The following is a 23,189-nucleotide window of genomic DNA, read 5'->3' as shown; positions in this document are numbered from 1 at the left end:
TTTGATCATTGCCAATTCATATTTTTGGCTCAGTGGACCCAGTGTTACATTGATAATACTTAAATATTCTAGACATATACAGTATATCTAAAAATTTGTGGTTATCAAGGGTGTGTTATATACTCCATAATGCAGATACAAAGTATTAGCAAGTAAAGAGCCAATTTCCGGAAACTGCCTCAATAATTATATGACATGCACCATAATTAAACATTTCAATGGTCCAATTGATTAATTCACTGAGAAGACAGCATGTTTCAGTTGCCGAATTTCTGACAGTGAAATTAAAATGTTAAAATCCACTTTCCGGGAACAGCAACCGAGAGCCAAAGACTGCAGATTCACTCCTTGGGCCTTTTGGCCTCTAGCGGGGATGGATCTTTAATTACTCTGGTTGCCACTGAAGCAGAGTAAGAAGTGGAGAAAAAAAATAATTATTCATACTCCAAGCCAAATCAAAAATGCTCAAAGATATCATCAAGCCCAGTAAAGAATCCTACCAAATTGGGAGAATTAAATGGCCCCCAGTGTCCATATTTATAGAATACGTCTGGTTTACCAGTTGTACTAACATTTTTGAATAGGTAGATTATTATATATCAGCTAACCAATTTCTTTAACTGTTACTGTCTGTCTTATTGTGGCCATTAATGATGTCCATGCCTCTTTTAAACTTCTGTCTGCTTCTACATGCTAATTGGTCGCCATTCCATATTTTGAGCAGGTGGTCAGGCCGTACCAGACCATGTCAAATCCTCTTAGCAAGCTGACGGTGCTTAACAGCCTGCACTCTCACTTCATCCTGGCTGACAACGGCACCACTGGAAAGTATGGAGCTGAAGTCAAACTCCGCAGGCAGCTAGAGAAGCACATCTCACTTCAGAAGATTAATACTCGTGAGTACGCACCCAGATAACGTGGGAAAACTTCAGATCGAACTCTCGGCCTGTGCTGTAGGGGTGATTGCAGTAGTTTATTATGGTGGGTCTGTCTCCTTGACAAGATGTCATTGTCCAGAATGTACTCCTTGTCGGCTTGGCGACCTCGGAGTGACTGATTCTTATCCTTTAGCAGAAATGATATCTTTGCGTGATCCTCAGTGAGACAATGAAATCCGAGCAACTTCTCCTTCTTTTTACAAATAAAAGATTCTTAAATATAACTTTAGCAATGAAAATCCATGCAGTGACCACAGATTTAATGCCAGCACATGGATGGGATTAAAATTTTATATTCCCTTTTATTTGCACCCTGTCACAGCATGTTACTCTGTCAGTTTATCTCAGTGTTGAAGCTGTGAACAGTATGAGGCACCATATAGTGCTTAAACAGCTTTTCACGGCAGCACATGTAATAAAAACTGAATGAGAAAGTGCCGTTTCTTAATTGAGAAGAATGTTTATTGATTGATTACTTTTGACTCTCTTGTGTAAGAACTCCATTCCGCTGCGTTCCGCATGATTCTTTGCTGAAATGAAGATCGATGGCATCGCGTTGCTTTTATGAACCCCCCCCCCCCCCCCGAGTTGTAATGAAGCTGGCAGGAAGGGCAGCCGATACTTATTTTCATGGAGGAACCCTTCTGATGACTGAAACAGGCTGAGAACGAAAAAATTGAAATGGCTCATTTCAACAAAATTGCATACATCATAATTCATGGACAACTGAACACTTTTCAGTAGCGTTTCTGTTCATCTTAATTTGCTTTACATGCTATGTGACGCTTACAGTAACATGCATAAACAGCCATGACCCATCGCTCTGTATGTTCACTGTCAATATGTTGAGGCGGTTCACTGCATTTTGTTTGTCCATGGTGGTTCTTATGCTAATAGACTCCATAATGCATAAAAACTGCTTTTCCCTCAAACCTGACTCATAATAACGTACATTTCTGTAACCGCCATTCTATCCCACATGGACACACCACATTTGGGTGGCTGTGAAATGCGGGAGCTGTGGGAAATGCAGACGCACGGTACGGGGAAGCGCTCTGACGATCTGCCCATCTGCTCACATGGCCTGTGGACTTCCCTTTGTCATCCTATGCCTGAGAATCTGACACGGGGGCTGGGAAGGCAAAGGGACGCTTACTAGTCATCATCAGCATCTTACCCCCCCTGCTGAATCCAGCACACACATTGCTCATGTCGTCCACCCCCCCCCCTTCTTCTTTCTCTCCATTTTCCCATTCGCTGCGTTTTTTTCTCACTCCAAGAAATGACACACATCTGATCTGACTATAGGGACACTCCAAGTGTGGGGAAAAAGAAAAGGAAAGAAAGGACATTTTATATATTCTGATTTTTTTCTTTCTGTATGATTTAATTGATTCCTTCATTAATTGATTGGTCATATAGTTGTGTGATCGATACCGAACGTTCAAAACAGAAGGTGCACAGACCTGAAAAAAATTGAATGGGCTCTGGTATTTATTTATCTGGTATATCTGGTATCTGCTTTTTTCTGTTTGCTTTAAACAGAAATGTGAGCGAATGTGCACTTTCCAAAAAACAAAAATAACAGTCTGTCACTGCTGAGCAATGCTTATGTATTTCTTTTTTATTATTTATGGGCATCATCTCCATAACATTACTGTGAATATCTTATTTTTATCATTATTATAATTATTATTATTAGTTGTGATATTTATTTATCCCCTTTATCCTTTAAGAAAACTGTGTTTTATGTATAGCAAGTTCCAACTAAACTGACCTTTTCCGCCCGTCCATCTTCCATCTCCACCATCAGGTACTTTTCCTTTGCTCATTTTTCTTACTTTATGGAAAAACTGATTCTTCAAGACGAAAACAACTTGGTCAGAATGATTGCATATTTGCAGTGTGATGTTAGCTGGTACAGACATAGTTTGGTTTGAGGTTCAAAGACACCCTCCCCCTTCTTCCAGGATAGTTGCATGGGAGAGCAGCCAGCGTTCATTCAGGGATGTCTCCGCCCGTCACCCAGGAATGTGCCACCCCAGCCTGCATCTTTACAGCAGCCCAAATGCGTTTCTAATGACTCACTCCATGCTTAAATAGATTTGTTCAATCCTGTTATATGTGCCTGCTTTTCCTCCCATATTCCCAGACTAAATATAGAATCATGGGTCTGCTGAGAATCCAAAATTGTTCATAAGTCAGTTGTTCCTGTAGCAGTGAAAGTCATTTTCATAAAGTACACAATACTAATGACATCTCCTATAAAGATAAACATGCACGTGATAAAAATATCTTTAGATAATGTATGTTTCTGATTAATTCAGCATTTGAGGAATCCATCAGTAGTGCTTAAGCACGGTGATGTTACAATGGCAGTACTGTATATAATAATGAATTCTATGTGTCAGCCACTGGACTTTGATCTGATCATTATCCATTATTATGCTGACATTGTAACTTAGTACTACTGTTTTTTTAGCGCTAATAGGCTGTTAAATTGTTAAATGTAACAGCCATTGTTAAATTGTCACGAATGACATTACATGCCTGCACTCCCTCACTGTCATCTTCTGAAACATTTGCCTTTTCACTAGGAATTAATGCGGAGAGGGAAAAAGATGACTGTGTGAAAACTAACAAGCGACAACTTCCTACTTTCAGATGCAAGACTCACAGATGATTATCAGCTTTGAAGTTGATAATGCTGAGAACAGGCTTATTTATGTAACTGTGCCTGTTTCTGAGGGCAGTGACAGCACAGATTGAGAATCGGGATTCAGCCCACCTTTTCTGCTCCCAGCTCGATGTGAATTATATAGACCGCAGTGTGTGAATTTCGCTGAGACAGCATGCCCACACACATACACGAACTCTGTGTGCGCTAGTCCGGGGAGGGGAAGCATATTTATGTCACATTAAAATCACACAGGGATTTCTAGTTTTGACAAGTTGCATATGTGTCTGATGATGCCTAAAAACCGATTGCCATACTGCTATACAAGCTGAGTTATCGGAACTCTTGTAGATGCTCCATGAATTCTTCCTGTACACAAATGGGCTTAGATGTGACAGCCAGCCCCAGCCATTGTGATTCGAAATCAGCTGCAATCTGTTCCTCCGTTACTGCTGTAATCTGTTAGACATTATGTCCCCTGGAGTTTTAGTCAATCACTTTCCTTACGAAAGGTTTAGGAGGCTGATTTGCTATTTGAAGCCTATTAGAAAATGTTTTCCTTTGTGAAAAACACTATCATGATCAACCATAGTCATAAAAATTGCAATACATTTTCACTGTATGTCAAAATTAGAGCTTTCTTCATTGCCCTGATTCTGCTAAATATGAGGAATGCTATATCTGCCAATATGGCTGCAAGCTGAGAATGGGAAGCATTGTCTTCTGTAGATATGGTGCATATGAATTGTCTTTTATAAGAGTTTATGTATTATAGTACATAATGCTACCAACTGATCGTTCCGGTTAATGATTCTGTTTTTCTCTACATTTTGAGGAAAAACCCACTGCAGCACTCCTGTAATGTTGACTGTTGCCTCTTTTAATTTGCATCATCTTACGTCTTTCTAAATATTTGGTGGATCTTAATTAATGTCAAATGAATCTGTTACCCTGAAAGCATTGACCTGTCACGTTGGGATCAAAGTCTGCTTATTGGCTAACCATTCAATCATTTCTGATTAGAAATCTTAATTAAATGCTTAATTACATAGAACATGAGACAATAAGATAAGAGACTTGGGTTGGTGCAGTAGAGGTCGGTCAGATGGTTGTGTGTGTGGAGCAGAATGACCTTGAACTCTTCTGCTTGCAGTAATAAGGTATCTCTTAGTATGTGATGTCATGTCTTGACATTCATTGAATCATGTAGTCTTTCAAATTATTTCCTAATATTAGTAACATTATAGGGAACAGTGCCTGCGATGGGCTGGCCCCCCATCCAGGGTTGTTCCCTGCCTCGTGCCCGTTGCTTCCGGGATAGGCTCCAGACCCCCCGCGACCCAGTAGGATAAGCGGGTTGGACAATGGATGGATGGATGGATGGATGGATAGGGAACAGTGGTGGTGACATGGTACTGAAGTGGTTAGCACTGTTTCCTCACACCTCTAGGACCAGCTTGTTCTCCGCATTTCGTTGTGGGGTTTCCTCTGGGTACTACAGTATGGATTCCCCCCACAATCCAAAAATGTGCTGTGGTTAATTGTAGTTACCAGGTTGCCCGTAGGTGTGCCTGTGTGAGTGAATGGCATGTGAGTGACTGGCGTGTGAGTGACTGGTGTGTGAGTGACTGGCGTGTGAGTGGATGGTGTGTGAGTGACTGGGGTGTGAGTGACTGGCGTGTGAGTGGATGGTGTGTGAGTGACTGGTGTGTGAGTGGATGGTGTGTGTGAATGGCATGTGAGTGAATGGCGTGTGAGTGAATGAGGTGTGAGTGAATGGCGTGTGAGTGAATGAGGTGTGAGTGAATGGCGTGTGAGTGAATGAGGTGTGAGTGAATGGTGTGTGAGTGAATGGCGTGTGAGTGAATGGCGTGTGAGTGGATGGTGTGTGAGTGACTGGTGTGTGAGTGGATGGTGTGTGAGTGAATGGCATGTGAGTGAATGGCGTGTGAGTGAATGGCGTGTGAGTGAATGGCGTGTGAGTGGATGGTGTGTGAGTGAATGGCGTGTGACTGTGCCCTGCGATGGGTTGGTGCCCCATCCTGAGTTGTTCCCTGCCTTGCACCCATAACCTCCAGGATAGGCTCCGGACCCCTTGCAACACTGAATAGGATAAGCGGTTACAAAAATGGATGGATGGATGGAATAATGGTTTGGCTGAAATAAGCTAAGATAAGCATGAACCTCAGAATGACATTTCTGCCAAAGCTAACAGAGTTTTCTCTCAATTTCTGGAAGGAATCGGACAGGGGGTCCCTGTGGTGGCGCTCATCGTGGAGGGGGGGCCCAACGTGATCTCCATCGTGTTGGAGTACCTGCGAGACACCCCCCCTGTGCCTGTTGTGGTCTGTGATGGCAGTGGCCGGGCGTCAGACATCCTGGCCTTTGGGCACAAATACTCTGAAGAAGGAGGGTATGGTCTGCGCTCACCGTCAAGCAGCTCTGATTCATTACTGACTGATCATGAGGAATGAACTCTGATATAAAGCATTTCTTCCACTTCTGAAACAAGTTCTTAACAATGTTGAAACTGAGTGTTTATTATATAGCTGGTCAAGTTGTCATTTAGAGATTTTTCTGCTGATTGTGTTTATTTTTTCATGATCTCTTAATGATATATTTTTTTTTAATCCAGATTTTCAATATTAAAAAATATCTACCACAGGAAAAGAAACATAGAAGTAAAGATCAAAAAACTTTTTAGGATGTAGCTTCTTGTGTAAGGTTCTGTGAAATTGATGGAATTTGTACTTTTCAGTGTTTCTTCAAATGACTAATACATATTTCAGAAAAAAATACAAATATATTTAAAGAAATGTTCAAATTGCAGGAAGTATTTCATCTCCAGCGATTTTTCTGCAGGTGCAGTTTAGGTCTTTCAAAAAACTTGATGATATGATGATTTAATTTATTTCATCCATTTGGGCATCATTTGGCGATACTAGAAAGTGATTTAAAAATGCATTGAAATCATATTCAGATATAATGCCATTTTTAAAAGAAACATTTGGTAAATCTTTCAAGGTGTATATGATTTAAATAGACACACTTGCCAGATCTGTTGCATGAGTCTGCAGGCATTAACGTAACGTTAACGAAAAGAAAAAAAAACACCTCTATGTTAGCTGCATTCCGGCTGTTCCCAGCATCCCTTTGTTTCCTCTCCTCTTCCCCCCCTCCGCCCCAGTCATCCTCCACCTTCCTTAATCGCGGCCTGTCCCTCCTCTCCTCTCTGCTCCGCAGGATCATTAACGAGTCTTTAAGGGACCAGCTGCTCGTCACCATCCAGAAGACCTTCAACTACAGCCGGACGCAGGCGCAGCACCTCTTCATCATCCTCATGGAGTGCATGAAGAAGAAGGAGCTGGTGAGTCTGAGCTCGTGCCTGGGAATCAGGCTTCTGTCACGTCAGACTCACCTCCGGCACATATAGGAGTCAGCAGCCGCGTGAATGCGGTTACTCTGACAGCTGGAGTCATATTTATATAATCTAACACAAACTGCTCCTATTATTATTTTTTTGGTGCTTCTCAGATATATAAATGAGAAGAAGGTATTAAAGTGATTAGAGAGTGTGTATGCAGAATACGACCCATAAAATACTTCTATCCTTCATACAAATTTCCCAAGCAGTCAAGTATCCAAAGAGGTAAACATACCGGTTAAGTTTTATATTATTGTAGTGAATCAGTGTAACATGCAGTATTACCTAAATACACAAGAAATGCTGCTTGCGTTAGTTACTGTGTACTTATTCCCATGTTAGCCATACTCTTTACCAGAACCCTGATTTTTATCATCAGTTCACTGTCACAATTAGAGTAATTGGCAACACTTTACTTGAAGCAGTCTACATAAGGGTGACATGTAACCGTCATAAGAATGACATGACATGCACATTAATGACACATGCTCTTCTCATATCATTGTGAGGTCACCTGTGTGTGTGTGTGTGTGTGTGGATTATGTTTACATTACATTGTGGAGACCAAATGTACCCCACTTATTTTTACATTGTGAAGACTATTTCTCAGGTCCCCACAAAGATAAGAGAATGCAATCAAAAAACTAAAAATGTGTAATTTGTTTAGTTTCTTATGGTTAAGGTTAGGGCTGGGTAGGGGTTAGAGTCTTCCTGTTGGGATTAGAGTTTTCCCCATAGAAATTAATGGAGAGTCATTACAAAGATATTTAATTACACACCTGTGTGTGTGTGTGTGTGTGTGTGTGTGTGTGCGAGCGGGTTTACCTATCCTTATGGGGACATAATGTCCCCATAACGTGATAAATAATCGTTTTTTTTTCCCTTATGGGGACCGGTTTCCTGGTCCCCATAAGGGAAAACTCTATTTTATAAAAATCGGTGACTGCTATGAAAAAACTAAAAATGCAGAAACTTATGGTTATGGTAACTTATGGTTATGGTTAGGGCAGGGTAGGGGTTAAGGTTGTCATAGTTAGCGTTAGCATTTTTCCCAATGAAATGAATGAGCGGTCCCCATAAGGATATGTTTACCCTACATGTGCGTGCGTGTGTGTGTGTGTGTGTGTGTGTGTGTGTGTGTGTGCGCACGCACACGTGCGCATGCCCTATCCTGGGTTATTCCTTGCCTTGCGCCCATAGCTTCTAGGATAAGCCGTGGACCCCTGCATCAGACGGATGTCAGATGTATATCTGCACAGTTCATTACCAAAACCTCTAAATGCTGCAGGGACACCATTTGCATTTCAGGCTCATATAAAGTAAAATGTATTTTTAGGGTATAGTTTCCCTCTTTGATCATGTGATCAATGCCTGTTCAGTCTTCATGGGTGTATTATTGTCACCTGCATATGTACATTGAACAAGATCAGTGTGTCCATGTGGCAGCCCATTCTTTTGCTTCTAAATGTGTATGATCTTGTTTTTCATCGACATTAAATCATAAACTTTGTTTTGTAATGGAAGTGTCTTTGTTTTTGTTGTTGTGTGTTCATTCTCTGTCATTTAATTATTAAAATAATTCCAATTCATTTGTTGAATAAATATTTGTGTCTTGTGCTGTTGTTTTTGTTGTTGTTATTATTTTTACTAAATTATACTCTTTGAGAGCAGAGTGCTAGAATTATTTACAGTGCTGTTTCCATTACTGAAAAAAAATATAATAGTTCATAATCGTGATGTAAAGTATGGTAAAACATTACTAAAATTAGCAAGTAATATACTTCCCTAGTATATGGTATATACAGGATTTATGAATTATGCAATAATTATATAATCAATTATTAAACTCATTATTAAAATGAATCACATGTGTTGTTGTAAGAAGTTCTGAGAGTTTCTTGCTGAAACACTCCTGCAGAGTGCTGAGCCTCTTCATTACTCTTCTGCCTTTGGTGAGCAGGCAGCTCTTCTAGCAGAAAGCTGAGGCCTTTCAGTCACAGGCTCTGCGACTACGCGTGATCAGAATCTCTGCAGCCCGGAACTCCACATGGCGGCAGGCCTTTGATCCGGGTCATTTTCATTGGCCGCTGCTGATTTCCAATTCTGTTGTAATAGGATGTAAAGAGGCTTTTTTTCTTTTGGAGGTCCATTATATATTCAAGAGAGTATTTGGTGACAAGGCATCAGAAAAATCAAAAGTCTGTGTGCTGAAGCAGACATTCTCATAGCGATTGTTTTAAAACTCGTTCTGACAGTCATAACAAAAACAGACCTGGCTGAATTATTTCAATATGTGAAACAGAAATCAGAACTAAAAGTACTGACATGTTCAGTTATATTGTTCAAAACAAATAGGAATCATAAATACTTTTAAAGGTGCCATTTTGTTACATGATAATTCCAATTGAAGGTAGCAAAATTCGTGGTTTAATTTTAATTTTTTAACCAATCAGACTTACTGAACGGACAAAATTTGAAAAAAAAATATTTGTGTGGCAGTTAGTAAACTAGTGTGGATATTCTGTTTACTATAAGGATCATGGCAGAGACCCACCCGAACCGGTGCAGTTTGGGTCTAAGGGAATTTTCCTTTGGCCGTTAGAGAAACTGTAATCTCATGACATTTCTTGGAATTTGCTATTTATTCTCTTTACAACTTTATTAGATTAGAGATGGGGGGGGGGGGGGGTTGTTCAGATTCTAATTACAACTAGATGGATATGCCATTTGTATACTTATACTTATTGACAAATACATGAAAATGATTTTATGCACATATATCATGAACCCCTTGCCAAAAATAGGGCAAATAGGGAAAAAAACATTAGTAATTGGTCCAGGTTTTCATAACTCTAGTCATGATGAAATGAGAACTTTAAAATGCCTTTTCCATACTTTTTTCTCACTTGTCTTTCCCAGTTGTTGCATATTGGATCTACCTTTTCCAGGGCCCTAGGCAAAGCATTACTGGGGAAGCCACCCTACTGATGATCATTTCACTCTCTCTGCAATACAGACAGTTCAGGGTCACTAAGCAACTGCCAGCTCTGCCTATAGCTAGAGCCACCCATGTACAGTACTGTGCAAGTCTTAGGCAGTCAAAAAAAAATTAAATACCATTTATCAGGATAATAAGCACACAATTTAGCTTTAGAATGTATGCAAATTAAGGGTAACACAATAAAAACTACTAAAAATTTCAGTCACGCTTTACAATGTACATGCTTACATAATGCATCAATTAACCAGTATCTAAGTGTTAGTTACATGCTGATCCCATGCTTGTTCATCATTAATCAATCATGACAGTTACTATATTCCATTCAGGTACTATATTAGTTAACAGTTAACTAATTAGTTAATGATAAGACAACTTGAGGGGGGGAAACATTACTTATTAACTCATTTATTACTCAAAAACAAAACATCAGCTAATATCGGTTTCCCCCTGAAATACTTGAACTATAATGATTGATTAATGATGAATGAACATGGGATAAGTACTTAACAAACGCTCAATTACTGGTTAATTAATGCATTAAATAACCGTGTGCTACTACATTATTGGTGTCCCCTGAAGTAAACTAACGAAATTTCTTCTGTTCTCCAAAAAGTTATTGATATCTTGTTGGATGGCTTGATGAACACCATTTCCATTCCCATACCTCTCCTCAGGGGCACCTCAGCCATTCCATGTATTCATTAAATTTAACCATCAGCTCAATTAATTAACTTAATTAGTTTAAAATGTCAATGAGATATTGATTAGCTATACGAAGTGTGCTAGTGGTTGAATCAAACACTACATGGGTCTATTGTATGGTTGCTGGAAATACTGGGGTGACTTTAGCAAAGGTTTTGAAATGGCTAAGCTAACACACTTTGACAGTCATAATAGCACAGTTTTACACCAACATAAAGATCATTTAAACATATATATCATATATACAGTATTTATATATATATTATAATGACTTTAGACATCAATCGGACCCTTGGCTGCTTCCTAGTTTGGCGACGCCTGGCTCCAGCCCTGTATGCAAAGCCGACCTCAGCAAGAAAGCAGAAAAGCACATTCAGCTTTTGAGGTGCAGAATAATGAATAACAATGGCCTATCAGGGCTGAGTCGGTGACTTGCTTCATACCTCCAGCTTTCCATGCCCTGGGCTTTTTGATGTGGGTGCATATCCTCCCCATGCCTTCATGGGTCCCATTTGGGTGCTGAGGATCCCTCACGCCTGATAGCCCCCTGGAGCCACACTGTTTCCTTGCATGCTGTCTCTCCCTGGGAAATACCCTGACTGGCACCAGTTGCTTCCCAGCATGAGCTTCTGATTACTGTGACCTGTTGATTTTCTTTAAATAATATTGACAGATGGCTTGAGTGTTTATTTCCCGTAGTAGCCCCAGTGCCAGGCAGATCGATGGCACTTCCTCTGTGGAAATGCTGCCCATTATATTAGGCGGTGTGGCTCTTTCTGTCCCATTTGTATCTGGTAGCACATATCGATCAGCGCTGAGCACTGATCTTACACTGGAGCTGCGTTGGGTGAATATTTAGACTGTAAATCATGCTTTTTCTTTTTTCCCTTTGACCATGTGGGCCTGCTGAGAGGATAATGAACAGTGTGTAGTGATACCAGCATCAGAACGTGGGGTCTCGTAACAACGGCACTGAATCCATGTAGTACTGGCTTTTCATCTGCTATTTATCTCTGTATTTGTTAATGGCGACGTACAGTATGTGACAAAGTTCTCTCTGTGCATGAATCAAGTACTCAGCATCAGACACCTACTGTAGACACATAGCAGGTTATACTGTAGGAACAAAATCACTACCAGGCTTTCCAGAACTTACCTAAACACCTCTATGTTAAAGTCACTCCTGTGTCAGTTCATACTGTAAAAATGAATGAATCAGTGTTTATAAATAAGTGATAATTATAGATAAGCTATGGAATGATATGAAAGGTATACATATAAATTATTATTAATCAAATGCATGGGAAACATTGTTTCTCTTCAGTGGTAACTAGAGTTTTGAATTCAGTTTCTTTTTATATAGCACCTTTGTCAACAGAGTCACCCTAAGGTGCTAAAACCACTTGTTTCTAATGTTAAGCATATGGTGATCGTGTGAGCAGTTCTAAGAAGGCTATGAAGCTGAGGTTTGCTGATGTCTGTAGGCCCCTTTCTTATTAACTAGAGATGTGGCCTTGATGCTTAAGTACTGGATAACAGGGTAAGTATATAAGGTATTGTTCTTTAATGATTCCACATTTTACACATCTCTAGCTAATACTGAGAATTTACTGTTTGCGTTACTTAGTTTGCAAGCATTGCACAATAAACATCAGATAAGAAGGATTTTTAATTACCAGACCTTAATTAGTTTTGGGTTGAATATTATTGTGTGTTTTCCAAGGACAGATTTAGATTAGGTTAGATTGGTCAATTTTAACAAGCGAACAATCCAGTCTGTTTAATTCGCGTAATTTTTAATCTGCCAGTAGACATGAATCTGTTTGTATACTAATCTGACAGTTGACATATAATAAGATATTAAGTCTAAACTGAATTTCCACTGTAATATTTAAAGATACAAACATATTTATCAGATACCAATTTAAAGTTAATAAAGCAACAATTATCTTGACATGAAACAACAGTTATTCTTTGTACTCTTCAGTGTCGACCTTAGTTCTTAAATAAGTGAGGATACGTGCTGTATTTTCCCAAGAAGCAACCTGATTTTTTTAACTGAAGCAGCAGTCGGTTTAGATTTAGGCTTCGTTAATGAAAGTGACAGACTGCTGGGTGTCACATGGCCCGGTGGCCCCTGTGATGCCTTCGGGGCCCACACTGTCGCTGCTTCAGGCCTCGTGTGGGAACAGCTGCCAAAGGCCCTGTTCATACTTCACTTTTCACGCAGGTTCTTTCTCCTCCCTGAGCCCTTTTCGAGAACATTCTGCTAATTATATAATGTAATAATTTTAACTGTTACTGCTAATTTCAGTTTAACTATGGACAGATATTTAATAGTCAAGAGGAGATATAGTGTGTGTGTGTGTGTACATATATATATATATATATATATATATATATATATATATAAACGAATAGTCATTTTTTACCGCCAGTCATAAATTCCTGGTCCTTTATTGTGCACTAATGGTTGTCATTATTATGATCGTTATGATACACAAGACGACTAATGGAAGAAACATCCGGGATGCTTTACCGCAAAACACCGGCAATGTGTACGACATGCCGTAGTAAATAACTCTTGACAACGTTACATTGCTAAATGCTGGCACTCACTGTACCCTTTAAGATGAAAAGCCACATGCTCAGCTTTCTGATACTCAGATGAGGAAATTCTACAAACTAAAATTCAGAATGACAGCGATCATGCATGCAAAATGTGTTTGGAAACATGCTGAGGTATTTCATCCCCCCCCCCCCCCTATTTCAAGGGAGTATCCTCTGCAGTGTACAGTACCTAATTAATGACCGATCAAAGCAGCCACTTGACTAAGCTATTACTAGGTGTACTGTAGAGCCGCAATGCAGCATAGTAACTGTGCATAATAACCCTTTATATCATCCAAAGGCTAAGTATGCTGCAATCGATAGTATCATTTTTTCTTGTTTTTGCTTTCCAGGGAAAAAAAGGATAGAATTATGCAGGAGGGAAATTTTGACGTAATTAGGCTGCGCGCCGAATTAGGTTGAAGACACTCCAGAATGGAGCGCCATCGAGAGAGGCAGTCCCTGCCAAGAGAGGAGATTTCCTCCAATTAAATGAAGATGAATAGCTTTTCTTAGAGCAACTAGGCCATGCAGCACCTTCATGTATTTTGAGCCCAGGATATTTAAATATGTATCAGGGTTAAACACCAGGGTGCTCATGAAATTCTGAAAATGATGCACGGATGATGGCTGACCAAAATCCGTTAAAAATGCATCGATGCACAGTATAATAGTCCATACACTGTCACATTTCTGCTGCGGGACTTCAGCTCCGGGAGCATTTAATGTTTATTATCATTATTATCATCATCTTTTGGCTGCAGTTAGCTGCAGTTAGAGCATAGCGTGAGCTACTGAAAGTGTCCAATCAGACCTACTCATTGGGTGTTATTGAATCAGGTTTTAAAATAGGGCCTACCTGGAGCAGTCGCCGGCCAGGAAAATGCCCACTCTGCTGAGAGTCCATATGCTCCAGGAGGACTGGGGGAACACTGCCCTGGTGCCATGCTGTTCTGGGCACTGCTCTGTGCAACTTCAGATATGGTCACCTGGATCCAGTGACCTCTATTCAGCTGTGACTTTGTCTAAGGCTTGTAGTTTGTTTGTCACCTGCCCATTTTACAGAACTGAAGCTAAGCTACCTGCAAGTCTTTGAGATTTTCTTCTGTTTACGTCTCGTCAAGCTTTTATTTTAGCATATTATTATTATTATTATTATTATTATTATTATTTTAAACCATAGCCTTGAAATTGCAGTAAAAATCATAAGACAGACCCTTGACCCTGACCAGGATAAGAGGTCGGAGGATAGATGGATGAACTGACGGACAGATGGGCGGGGGGACGGGACGGGATGGACAGATGGACGGAGAAAACATATTTTTGGAAACACAGTGACTGGAGGCGTAAATAGCTTAATGATTAACTTCACCTACTTTGCTAATTCACAGGACTATTCACGTGACCAAGTAAGCATCAGTCTAGTCAATTAATTTTTTCTTGCTATACATTTAGATTTATCCTGATATTCGTATACCTTTATTATATACGTTTATTATTCTGTTGATCACAAAAGAATCAGTCCTCCAACTAATTCTTTTAACGCTCATATTTCCCCAAAATTGGTTAAACTCAAGCAGCTAATAAATGCTGAGCCTGTGTGGGACATCATGTAAATATCATTTATATAATGCAAGGAGAATATAGTGGCTTAGCATCCATTTATGTTGTTGCCAAATATCTGGAATATATAATGCATAGAAGAAAGAAATGTAATTAGATTTGGGGAGATGGAATCTTCCTGGGGCATCCTCAGAGATGCATGTTCATAAATGCACTTAAGGCGATGGATTGCAAAGGTCCCAGAAGATCAGTGGGTTCTGCTGTGGAGACCTGGGGGTTGACAGAGGGAAGGGGAACAAATTGGATTGCAGTGCTTATCCCATCTGCGTGAGCTTTGCGAGACACAGGCATGGAAACGACAAGGTGCCCTTTCAGTGGTGGCTTTGTGATGCTCTGCTGCTCCTTCCCTCTCACCCCCTCTGAGGTCTGAAATGCTGTAACGTCCTATCATCCGAGGGGTGGAATTCCGGGACGTGCAGCAAGCGCTTTCCAATGGCCTTGGACCTCTATGTGACGCCCAGCATTTCACATCTGGAGATGCTCTCCTCTGTGCCCTTGCCAGCCAGTGATGCATCACCAATTTCCCTGCGTGGTCTTTCTGTTCATGGATATCACCGTGTCACTGATGAGGAACACCTCGATGGGCAGTTTTAAAAAGAGATTTAGTTAACTTAGGAAACACGATCAGCAAGTTTGCCTAGAACACCATCTTAAAACATGTAATTTCTAGTTGATGCTTCTATCTAATGCGGATGACTCCTTGTATGCAGGTAAATTTTCATATTGAACTAAATTCTTCATTCAAATTTGCAGTTGCAGGATCTCTTCTGGGAAAAACTTCTGCTTTTGAGCCAATGACTACTTGCATTCTTCATTTCCTGCTTAATACTCCTTTACCACTACATTATTGTCTGTATATATTACATTATTGTAGATCTTTGACATATACATACCATTATTATTCATTATTCACTTAAGAATATATACTTATTTAAAATGTCTGTACAGGAATGGCTGACATCAAGGTCCCGGATTTCATCAGTGTTTAGTCAGCATAGGAAGTCATTGTCTGTGCACACTATGTTGATTATGATTCACAGTGACACCACAGAGGCTGTGCGAAGCAGTGTTTTACCCCATCATTAGAAAATTGATAGTGCCACAGCTGAAAGGATTCCGATGTAGGTCACCCATTACTACCTGAAATGCCGGGTGCTGGAGAGGAAGCAGAAGCTAGCATTTTGCTTAATGGGCCATTTCAGTGAAGGACAGCTGGGCTACATATCTTTCCTAGTAATGTTTAGCCAGCCTCTGCAAAGTGCTAAACAACCCGCTATTGAAGAGTCAATACAGGTATCCATTTGGGGGTTGTGTAAAATAAAAATATAGACTTTAAGGGGAACATTGAGTCGCCCATTAACTCTTGCTGATTTTAGCAGGGAGGATAGAAACAGTGGCTATTAAAAGACCAAAGGCCTGGAGAGTGTGACCAAAAAGTGGTCCCTGTTCAATTGGCTTTACTTGCAAACCAAATTGCCATTTTCAGAGGACTAGAGCCATTCTAATGACAATTACACCAGTTAATTGTTTCTAGTGAATTCAAATGAAGAAGTTGTATTAAATCACGCACTAAGAGTTATCATAAGAAAAGTCCCTAATTGTAAGCTAATGTCAATTGTTGTCTTAAATCATCCAAAAACAGGTAACTATGCACAGGTCTTTTTGACTATTATTCTTGGCGAAAAATCATGGAAATTCTGACAAATTGGATAACTACTTGTGCTCCATTCTGAAACAGACATATCTAGAAATAAATATGAAAATGACAAGGGTGACAAGGGTGTAGGTTTAATTTCAACATTGGTAGAGACCAAATCGTTGGCGATCCCCCCTCCTCCCTGAACGCACATGGTCCTCTTGCAGTATTAGTAGGGAAATGTGCTTACCATCCATTCACCCTAAGAACACAGTTATAGCTGTCACTGAAAACAATCTTAATGTAGAATAAAAAATGTGTTCTTCCCATAATTACGTACAATGTGACATAAATATCACAATTATCAATGCACTTCCAATTGCCGTTTTGTAAGGCTGCTATCACATCTGAATATGTAGTCAAATGAAATGCATGAGTAGCTAGCAATTGATTGGGCACCTGTTATTGGTCTAATTTAATCTACAATTTTAATATCAAGAGCAAATGGGCTTCTAAGTTAAACACCAATCAAAAAGACCCCAATCCACACCTCCCCTCTGTTTCTGGAATTAATGTTACATTATTTTAATGACAATCTTATAGTCGCTATTCTGTTAATTACTTAGCAATGTTTTAGCTGTTTTAAATTGTAGACATCCTATATTCTTTCAGTAAAATGTAGCAGCTTATGCCAAATGCTCCTGAACAAATTAAGCTTGGCAATACAACTGACGTGAAGTCGGGGATCCCCAAGGACAGCGGTAGCAATGAGGTGCAGGGCAGGAGGGATTATGGTAACATTTCAGTCAATCACTTTCTTTGTGAGTGTCACTGTGAATGTCGCAGAGGTCTGGGTATCGACAGAATCTTCAATTAAGTGTTATTGATTTCTATTATTTTTCCGTTTAGCACCTCTGTCAGATAGTTACATATGGTGGCTCGCAGTGTGATAAAAATTAGAAGAAAGGTGACAAACTGCAAATGTCTGCCATAAATTTGTGAACTTGTGTTTTCTCACATAAATGGATGCGTGCACAGCCTTCGGTTACAATGATGTTAATGTGCATTGATGAATTACAATGAATGGCGATATATCTTCATTAAAGAGGCTTGTAGATGTTGTGTATGAGGAAATGGAATTTTATTTTCTTCAAAAGATAGAGAAGTACAATCTAGCCAGTTAAGTTGTAGAACTAAACAGTAAAATAAATCTTTGTATATTCTCCCACTAAACAGAAACAATACACAGCAGAAAGTCCTCCCTTTAAATGAATTTCATAACCAATAATATTGATGTGCTCAGCACTACAATATATATATGAATTTATAGCTATTCTTAACATGTCTATTATTATTTAGAATACATCAGCAGTTATCAGCTTGTAGCTATGAATCGAAATTGCTTTGTCGGGTTGCCTGTTTTTGTCGAAAGGCATAAACGCTCAATCCTCAAGTGAATGATGCATTTTCCTTTTAAATACCAGATAACCGTTTTTCGAATGGGGTCAGAGGGACATCAAGACATCGACCTAGCCATCCTGACAGCCCTTTTGAAAGGTAACGGGTTTCCGTCTGCTGTAATGTCTGCCATGGGGACTGTGTCCTGTACTGTGTCCTGGACATGTGTTCTGCATGTTACCGTTGAGGTTCATTCGTTAATGAGCTTTAAATATTACATGTTGAGAGGGTGAGGGCATTCTGTCCGAGCTATGAAAAGCGTTCCTTTTTTAGCAAGATAAAAACTGCTTTCGCCCGCCCTCTATCCTCTTATCTGTCCATGTTTACGATGAATCTATAAGAAAAATAGAGAAAAGGCATTTTGTCTTATCTCACATTCCAATTTCTCTGTTTCTTTCTCCCCAGTAATAAAAAAAAACCCAGCACCTTGCAGTGCGTTGAAAAGAGAAATATGGACAGTGTGATAACCTTTGCTGTGATCAGTAATTTGTCTTAGTCCCTCCCAATGAGTGGCATAGAGCCCTTTTGACACCTGCCTTGGGATACAGATGTACAATGGGAACCGTCCAACACCCTGTCCAGCACAGATATGCTGACACTTGCTAATGATTTCCACCCACACTCACCCACTAGGTTCCCTTTGGACACCACAGTGGCGTGGGCCCAGCATAAGTTATCTGGCTTCTGGGTCAACTTTGGACAGCGAGGGAATGGAAAATTTATGAAGCAGTGCCCTCTGTCTGGAGGGAAGCGGCATGTCCCGTCTTCTGATTGGCCGTGAGAGTCAGTGTTTCGTCAGGCCTTCGGCTGCCGGAGACCTATGAAAATTAACGGACTGAAGTGCCATTTAGCGTAACGTTATTTAGAGGCAACACAGAAAATCTGGCAGCGTTAATGTGTCACAGAGGGTGTTTGTTTGGGTCCTGAAGGACTCGTATGTTAAATTAACACAACCACACCATTGAAATTATGTGCTGCTCCACATTCAATGGTAGCAACATTTTTTAGAAAGCTGTTGAAATGAGCATATTTTACAGAACCCAAAAGGCCCGTCATGACTCTTGTTGTATAATTAGAGGCTCCATGCCTGAGACAAGTATCTGCTAAGTAGTAGATCAAGTGCACGTCATTATCCTATCAGCTGTGCTATCTAGGAGAGCTCATGACTCTACAATTGATGGGCTGTGCCAGCAAAGGATAGATCTACATGGGCCATCTCATGAAACCGCCTCTAGAAGACCATTTAAATGTGAGATGTTAAATGATGTGAAGTTGTTCTCGTTTTAGCATGCTTTCATAGGTTTCTAAATTCCGGTCACTAGGAATGTGGTAATAAAGTCATGAATGCTTTTTACAGTGAAATACTTCCTTTTTTTCCCACTATTTCTTTAATAGGAGCCAACGCATCAGCCCCTGATCAGTTAAGCTTGGCTTTGGCCTGGAACAGGGTGGATATTGCCAGGAGCCAGATCTTCATTTATGGACAGCAGTGGCCGGTAATACAGTGACCCCCAGCCCCCCCCATTGTCATACATCCCTCTACCTAAGGCAGACACAAGGAGTGCTCTGGACTTATTGTTTGGAAATAATGATCTATTTGACAGTCATTAAATGAAAATTCAGATGCTTGATATATACATTATGTGTGCTCTGTTGTTTATGAGGAATACCCTATATCTGCTGTATTTATATATACTGTTTACTTATAGAAAACTACACATAGACCTTGAATCATTCCTGTTCTCCACTTCCATGATTTTACATAAATACTGAAAGTTAAGTAACTTGCCCAGATCGACTTCACATATGTCTCTGATAATCGAGTCACACTCCATTACTTTCTGTAATACTGTTAAGTCATTAACAAGGGCCATTTAAACAAGCAAAATAACACTGCAAACCCAGTGGCTGAAATCCCTTTCCTCCTGATACATGCAGAATACTATGAGGATGTGACATGGCTGCTTCTGGTCTGCAGGTGGGTTCCCTGGAGCAGTCCATGCTGGATGCCTTAGTGCTGGACAGGGTGGACTTTGTGAAGCTGCTGATTGAGAATGGGGTCAGCATGCACCGCTTCCTGACTCTTTCCAGGCTGGAGGAGCTCTACAACACGGTAGTTCCGCCCACATGGTGACCTCTTGCTGTTCTCTCTCTCTCTCTCTCTCTCTCTCTCTCTCTCTCTCTCTCTCTCTCTATCGCTCACTCTCATTTTACTTATTACTTGTTTTTTGGTGGTAACACTTTAAAGCAGTCGTCATAATGCATTATAGATACCTTCATAATGCATAATAATGCGTTCATAAAGTATTATAATTACGGCTATAAATAGTAATAAAAAGGCATAATACATTATAGCCATGTTTATTAGGCATTATGAATGCACGGTGAAGCTCATATATATAATACATATAGATGCATTCATAATGCATTATAATGGGTAGTATAAGCATTAAGGATGCTTTGTACTGCATTATAAAGGTACCTATAGTGCATTATAGATAAGAGCTTCATAAGACAGTCATGATGCATAATTTTATACAAGTTTATAATACTTTATGAATGCATTATAATGCATTATAAAGGTATGTATAATGCATTATACATGAGTGCTTTAAATAAAGTGTTACCAGTTTGGTTTTGTGCTTTAATGTGCACCTCTGAGCATAGGCAGGTAAATCGCATTGATGTATTCTTAGGCTGATATTTGCCTTTGTTTATCTACATGATATAATTTCAGGTTTTTTATACTTTCATATATTTGTGTTTTATCCGCTATCTACCTCAGTTCTTTATTCTCTGATCTATCCATTTTTCTTAGCTCCCTTAGCTGCCTTTTGTGGGCCAAGAGTGACGCTACAGCGTGATACTCGCAAGGCTACCTTCACTAGGGCCTCATTAGGCAACAATTGACACGTTTAAACGATGCCGCAGAATCGGAAACCGTGTTTTCCAAAGGGATCACCTTTTTCCAATAACTTAATGAAACCGCTGGACTCAAGAAATAGAGATGATCGAACTATTTTTAGAATAAATTTGAAACTGCAGCTTTTCCCTATTTTTAAATAATTTCTTTTGTCTTTATCAGAGACACGGACCATCAAACACACTGTACCATCTGGTCAGAGATGTCAAAAAGGTACAGTTGTTTTCTTCTATGTATTTTGTGCCAGTAAGTTTTCCATTTAGTGCTTTTGTGGAGCAAATCTCTAGCTGCGGCACTGTAGGTCTTAGTCATCTCCATTGGAGGAAGCTGTCGTTCTGAATGTTGCTAAAACTGCTGGAAAATACAGCTGACTGTTTATTTTTCTTGATTTATACACTCTTGTTTTTTTTATTCTGTACCATAAAGTCAGCTTGATATAATTTTCCACAAAACCCTGAAGCACCAGCATTCTGTATTTAGATTGCAATCTTCATGAGGACTGACTGTGGATAGATAATATAGCTCACGTTCAGCATCTGGCAGAACTTTTCTTATGTGGCATGGAGCAGATGAAAAAAGATACTTTATCGTCTGCAGTTTGTGTGCAGTACCACAGATAATTGAGGTATTTTTCCCAGTTAGCGCACATAAATTATACCCCTTCCCTCTGCTGAAAGAAGCTGATCCATGCTTCTGCGTAGCATCTATGCTGTCAGTAGCTGCGTAGCCATGTGCCCTACACTGTAACCTACGCTGCAGCCTGATGCCCGGCGCCACATATCTGGAAAGGTGTGCTTCAGCCAAAGGCGTAGGCTGCAGTGTCAGGTGCGTGACTACGCAGGACCAAAGCCATAACGAGTGTGGACATCCTATGCAGATGTATAAATGAGCCTTAAGCATCAGATAAATGAGTGTAAATGAATGTAAATGTAATTTTAAAAATGCACCTGTTCTTCTGGGCCAGCAATGGCGGATATGTAGCAGTGTGGAAGGTCTTCTGTACATAATGAATCATAGTTTGGTACTTGCAGTTCTGTCCATGCTATTTTATTGTAATCTCCTTATGTAAAAAGTGAATGAAACTGGAAGCCTATGAGAAGCATCTTACACTGTGCCGGATTAGTACACAGGCAAGGATAGCTGGGTATTCCGAGCTCACATGGTTGCCATTCACACAATGTTTAAATCCCCCCGTTTTACACGGAGACTCCCCAGTACCGAGGAGCGCACCCTGCTGGTGCTTTCGGGGCTCGTCGTGTTTTGTCATGTCCTTACAATCCTCGACCCTGCACCTGTTATATGTTTATCCCCAGCCTCCGGTGTCCCCCCCCCCCCAGTATGTACACTGCAAGCTGCTTCTGCTCTTTGATTTGCTGCCCAGTACTGGAGTATGGAGGCATGAAGGCCATTTGTGGGGGTGTCGTAGTATCTCCTCGTCTCACTGCTTGTGTTAGTTGCTCTGTGCCTATAGCTTTTCACAAACTCCCTTTACTGGTAGTATTTGTGGTGCCTGGTAGTTTTGGGGTTGGTGCATGATAGCGTACCCACGCTGTCAATGACAATGCCATTTACAGCGGAATTCTCTAGATTCTCGGCTTTCTAAATCAAAAGACTAACATTATATGCTCGCAAGAAATATTGTTCAAAGTTAATTTCTTACTGTATGCTGCATAAATCAGTAGAAAATCACATTTTAGTAGCATTAGCTTGTTAGCACGCCCTCTTTGCTGTGCATGTGAGACTAGGTCAAAAGTGGCTATTCTCAAATAAATCTTAATCTTCTAACGATTCAGAGGAGCATCATTTAGGTTAAATATAAACAAATTGCAAGAAATATTGTTCAAAGTTAATTTCTTACTGTATGCTGCATAAATCAGTAGAAAATCACATTTTAGTAGCATTAGCTTGTTAGCACGCCCTCTTTGCTGTGCATGTGAGACTAGGTCAAAAGTGGCTATTCTCAAATAAATCTTAATCTTCTAACGATTCAGAGGAACATCATTTAGGTTAAATATAAACAAATTGCAAGAAATATTGTTCAAAGTTAATTTCTTACTGTATGCTGCATAAATCAGTAGACAATCACATTTTAGTCGCATTAGCTTGTTAGCACGCCCTCTTTGCTGTGCATGTGAGACTAGGTCAAAAGTGGCTATTCTCAAATAAATCTTAATATTCTAACGATTCAGAGGAGCAT

General features: G+C 40.0%; 1 protein-coding gene across 17 annotated transcripts in view; it reads left to right on the top strand.

The window, feature by feature from the left end:
* trpm3 (transient receptor potential cation channel, subfamily M, member 3) overlaps positions 1 to 23,189 on the top strand; it is a 123,946-nt gene that overhangs the window by 80,210 nt on the left and 20,547 nt on the right. For all 17 annotated transcript variants that reach the window (XR_011984838.1, XM_023803287.2, XM_023803281.2 and 14 more), the window contains exons 6-12: positions 725 to 896; positions 5,854 to 6,028; positions 6,859 to 6,982; positions 18,096 to 18,168; positions 19,465 to 19,565; positions 20,048 to 20,182; positions 21,155 to 21,205. Coding sequence is in view for 16 of the 17 variants with exons in the window: in XM_023803287.2 (XP_023659055.2) it covers positions 725 to 896; positions 5,854 to 6,028; positions 6,859 to 6,982; positions 18,096 to 18,168; positions 19,465 to 19,565; positions 20,048 to 20,182; positions 21,155 to 21,205 (831 nt within the window). In the remaining variant the exon portion in view is untranslated. The remainder of the gene's footprint in view (positions 1 to 724; positions 897 to 5,853; positions 6,029 to 6,858; positions 6,983 to 18,095; positions 18,169 to 19,464; positions 19,566 to 20,047; positions 20,183 to 21,154; positions 21,206 to 23,189) is intronic.

The sequence above is a fragment of the Paramormyrops kingsleyae genome, chromosome 2 (assembly GCF_048594095.1).
Source record: "Paramormyrops kingsleyae isolate MSU_618 chromosome 2, PKINGS_0.4, whole genome shotgun sequence".
NCBI lineage: Eukaryota > Metazoa > Chordata > Actinopteri > Osteoglossiformes > Mormyridae > Paramormyrops > Paramormyrops kingsleyae.
This window is presented reverse-complemented; position numbering and strand designations above follow the sequence as displayed.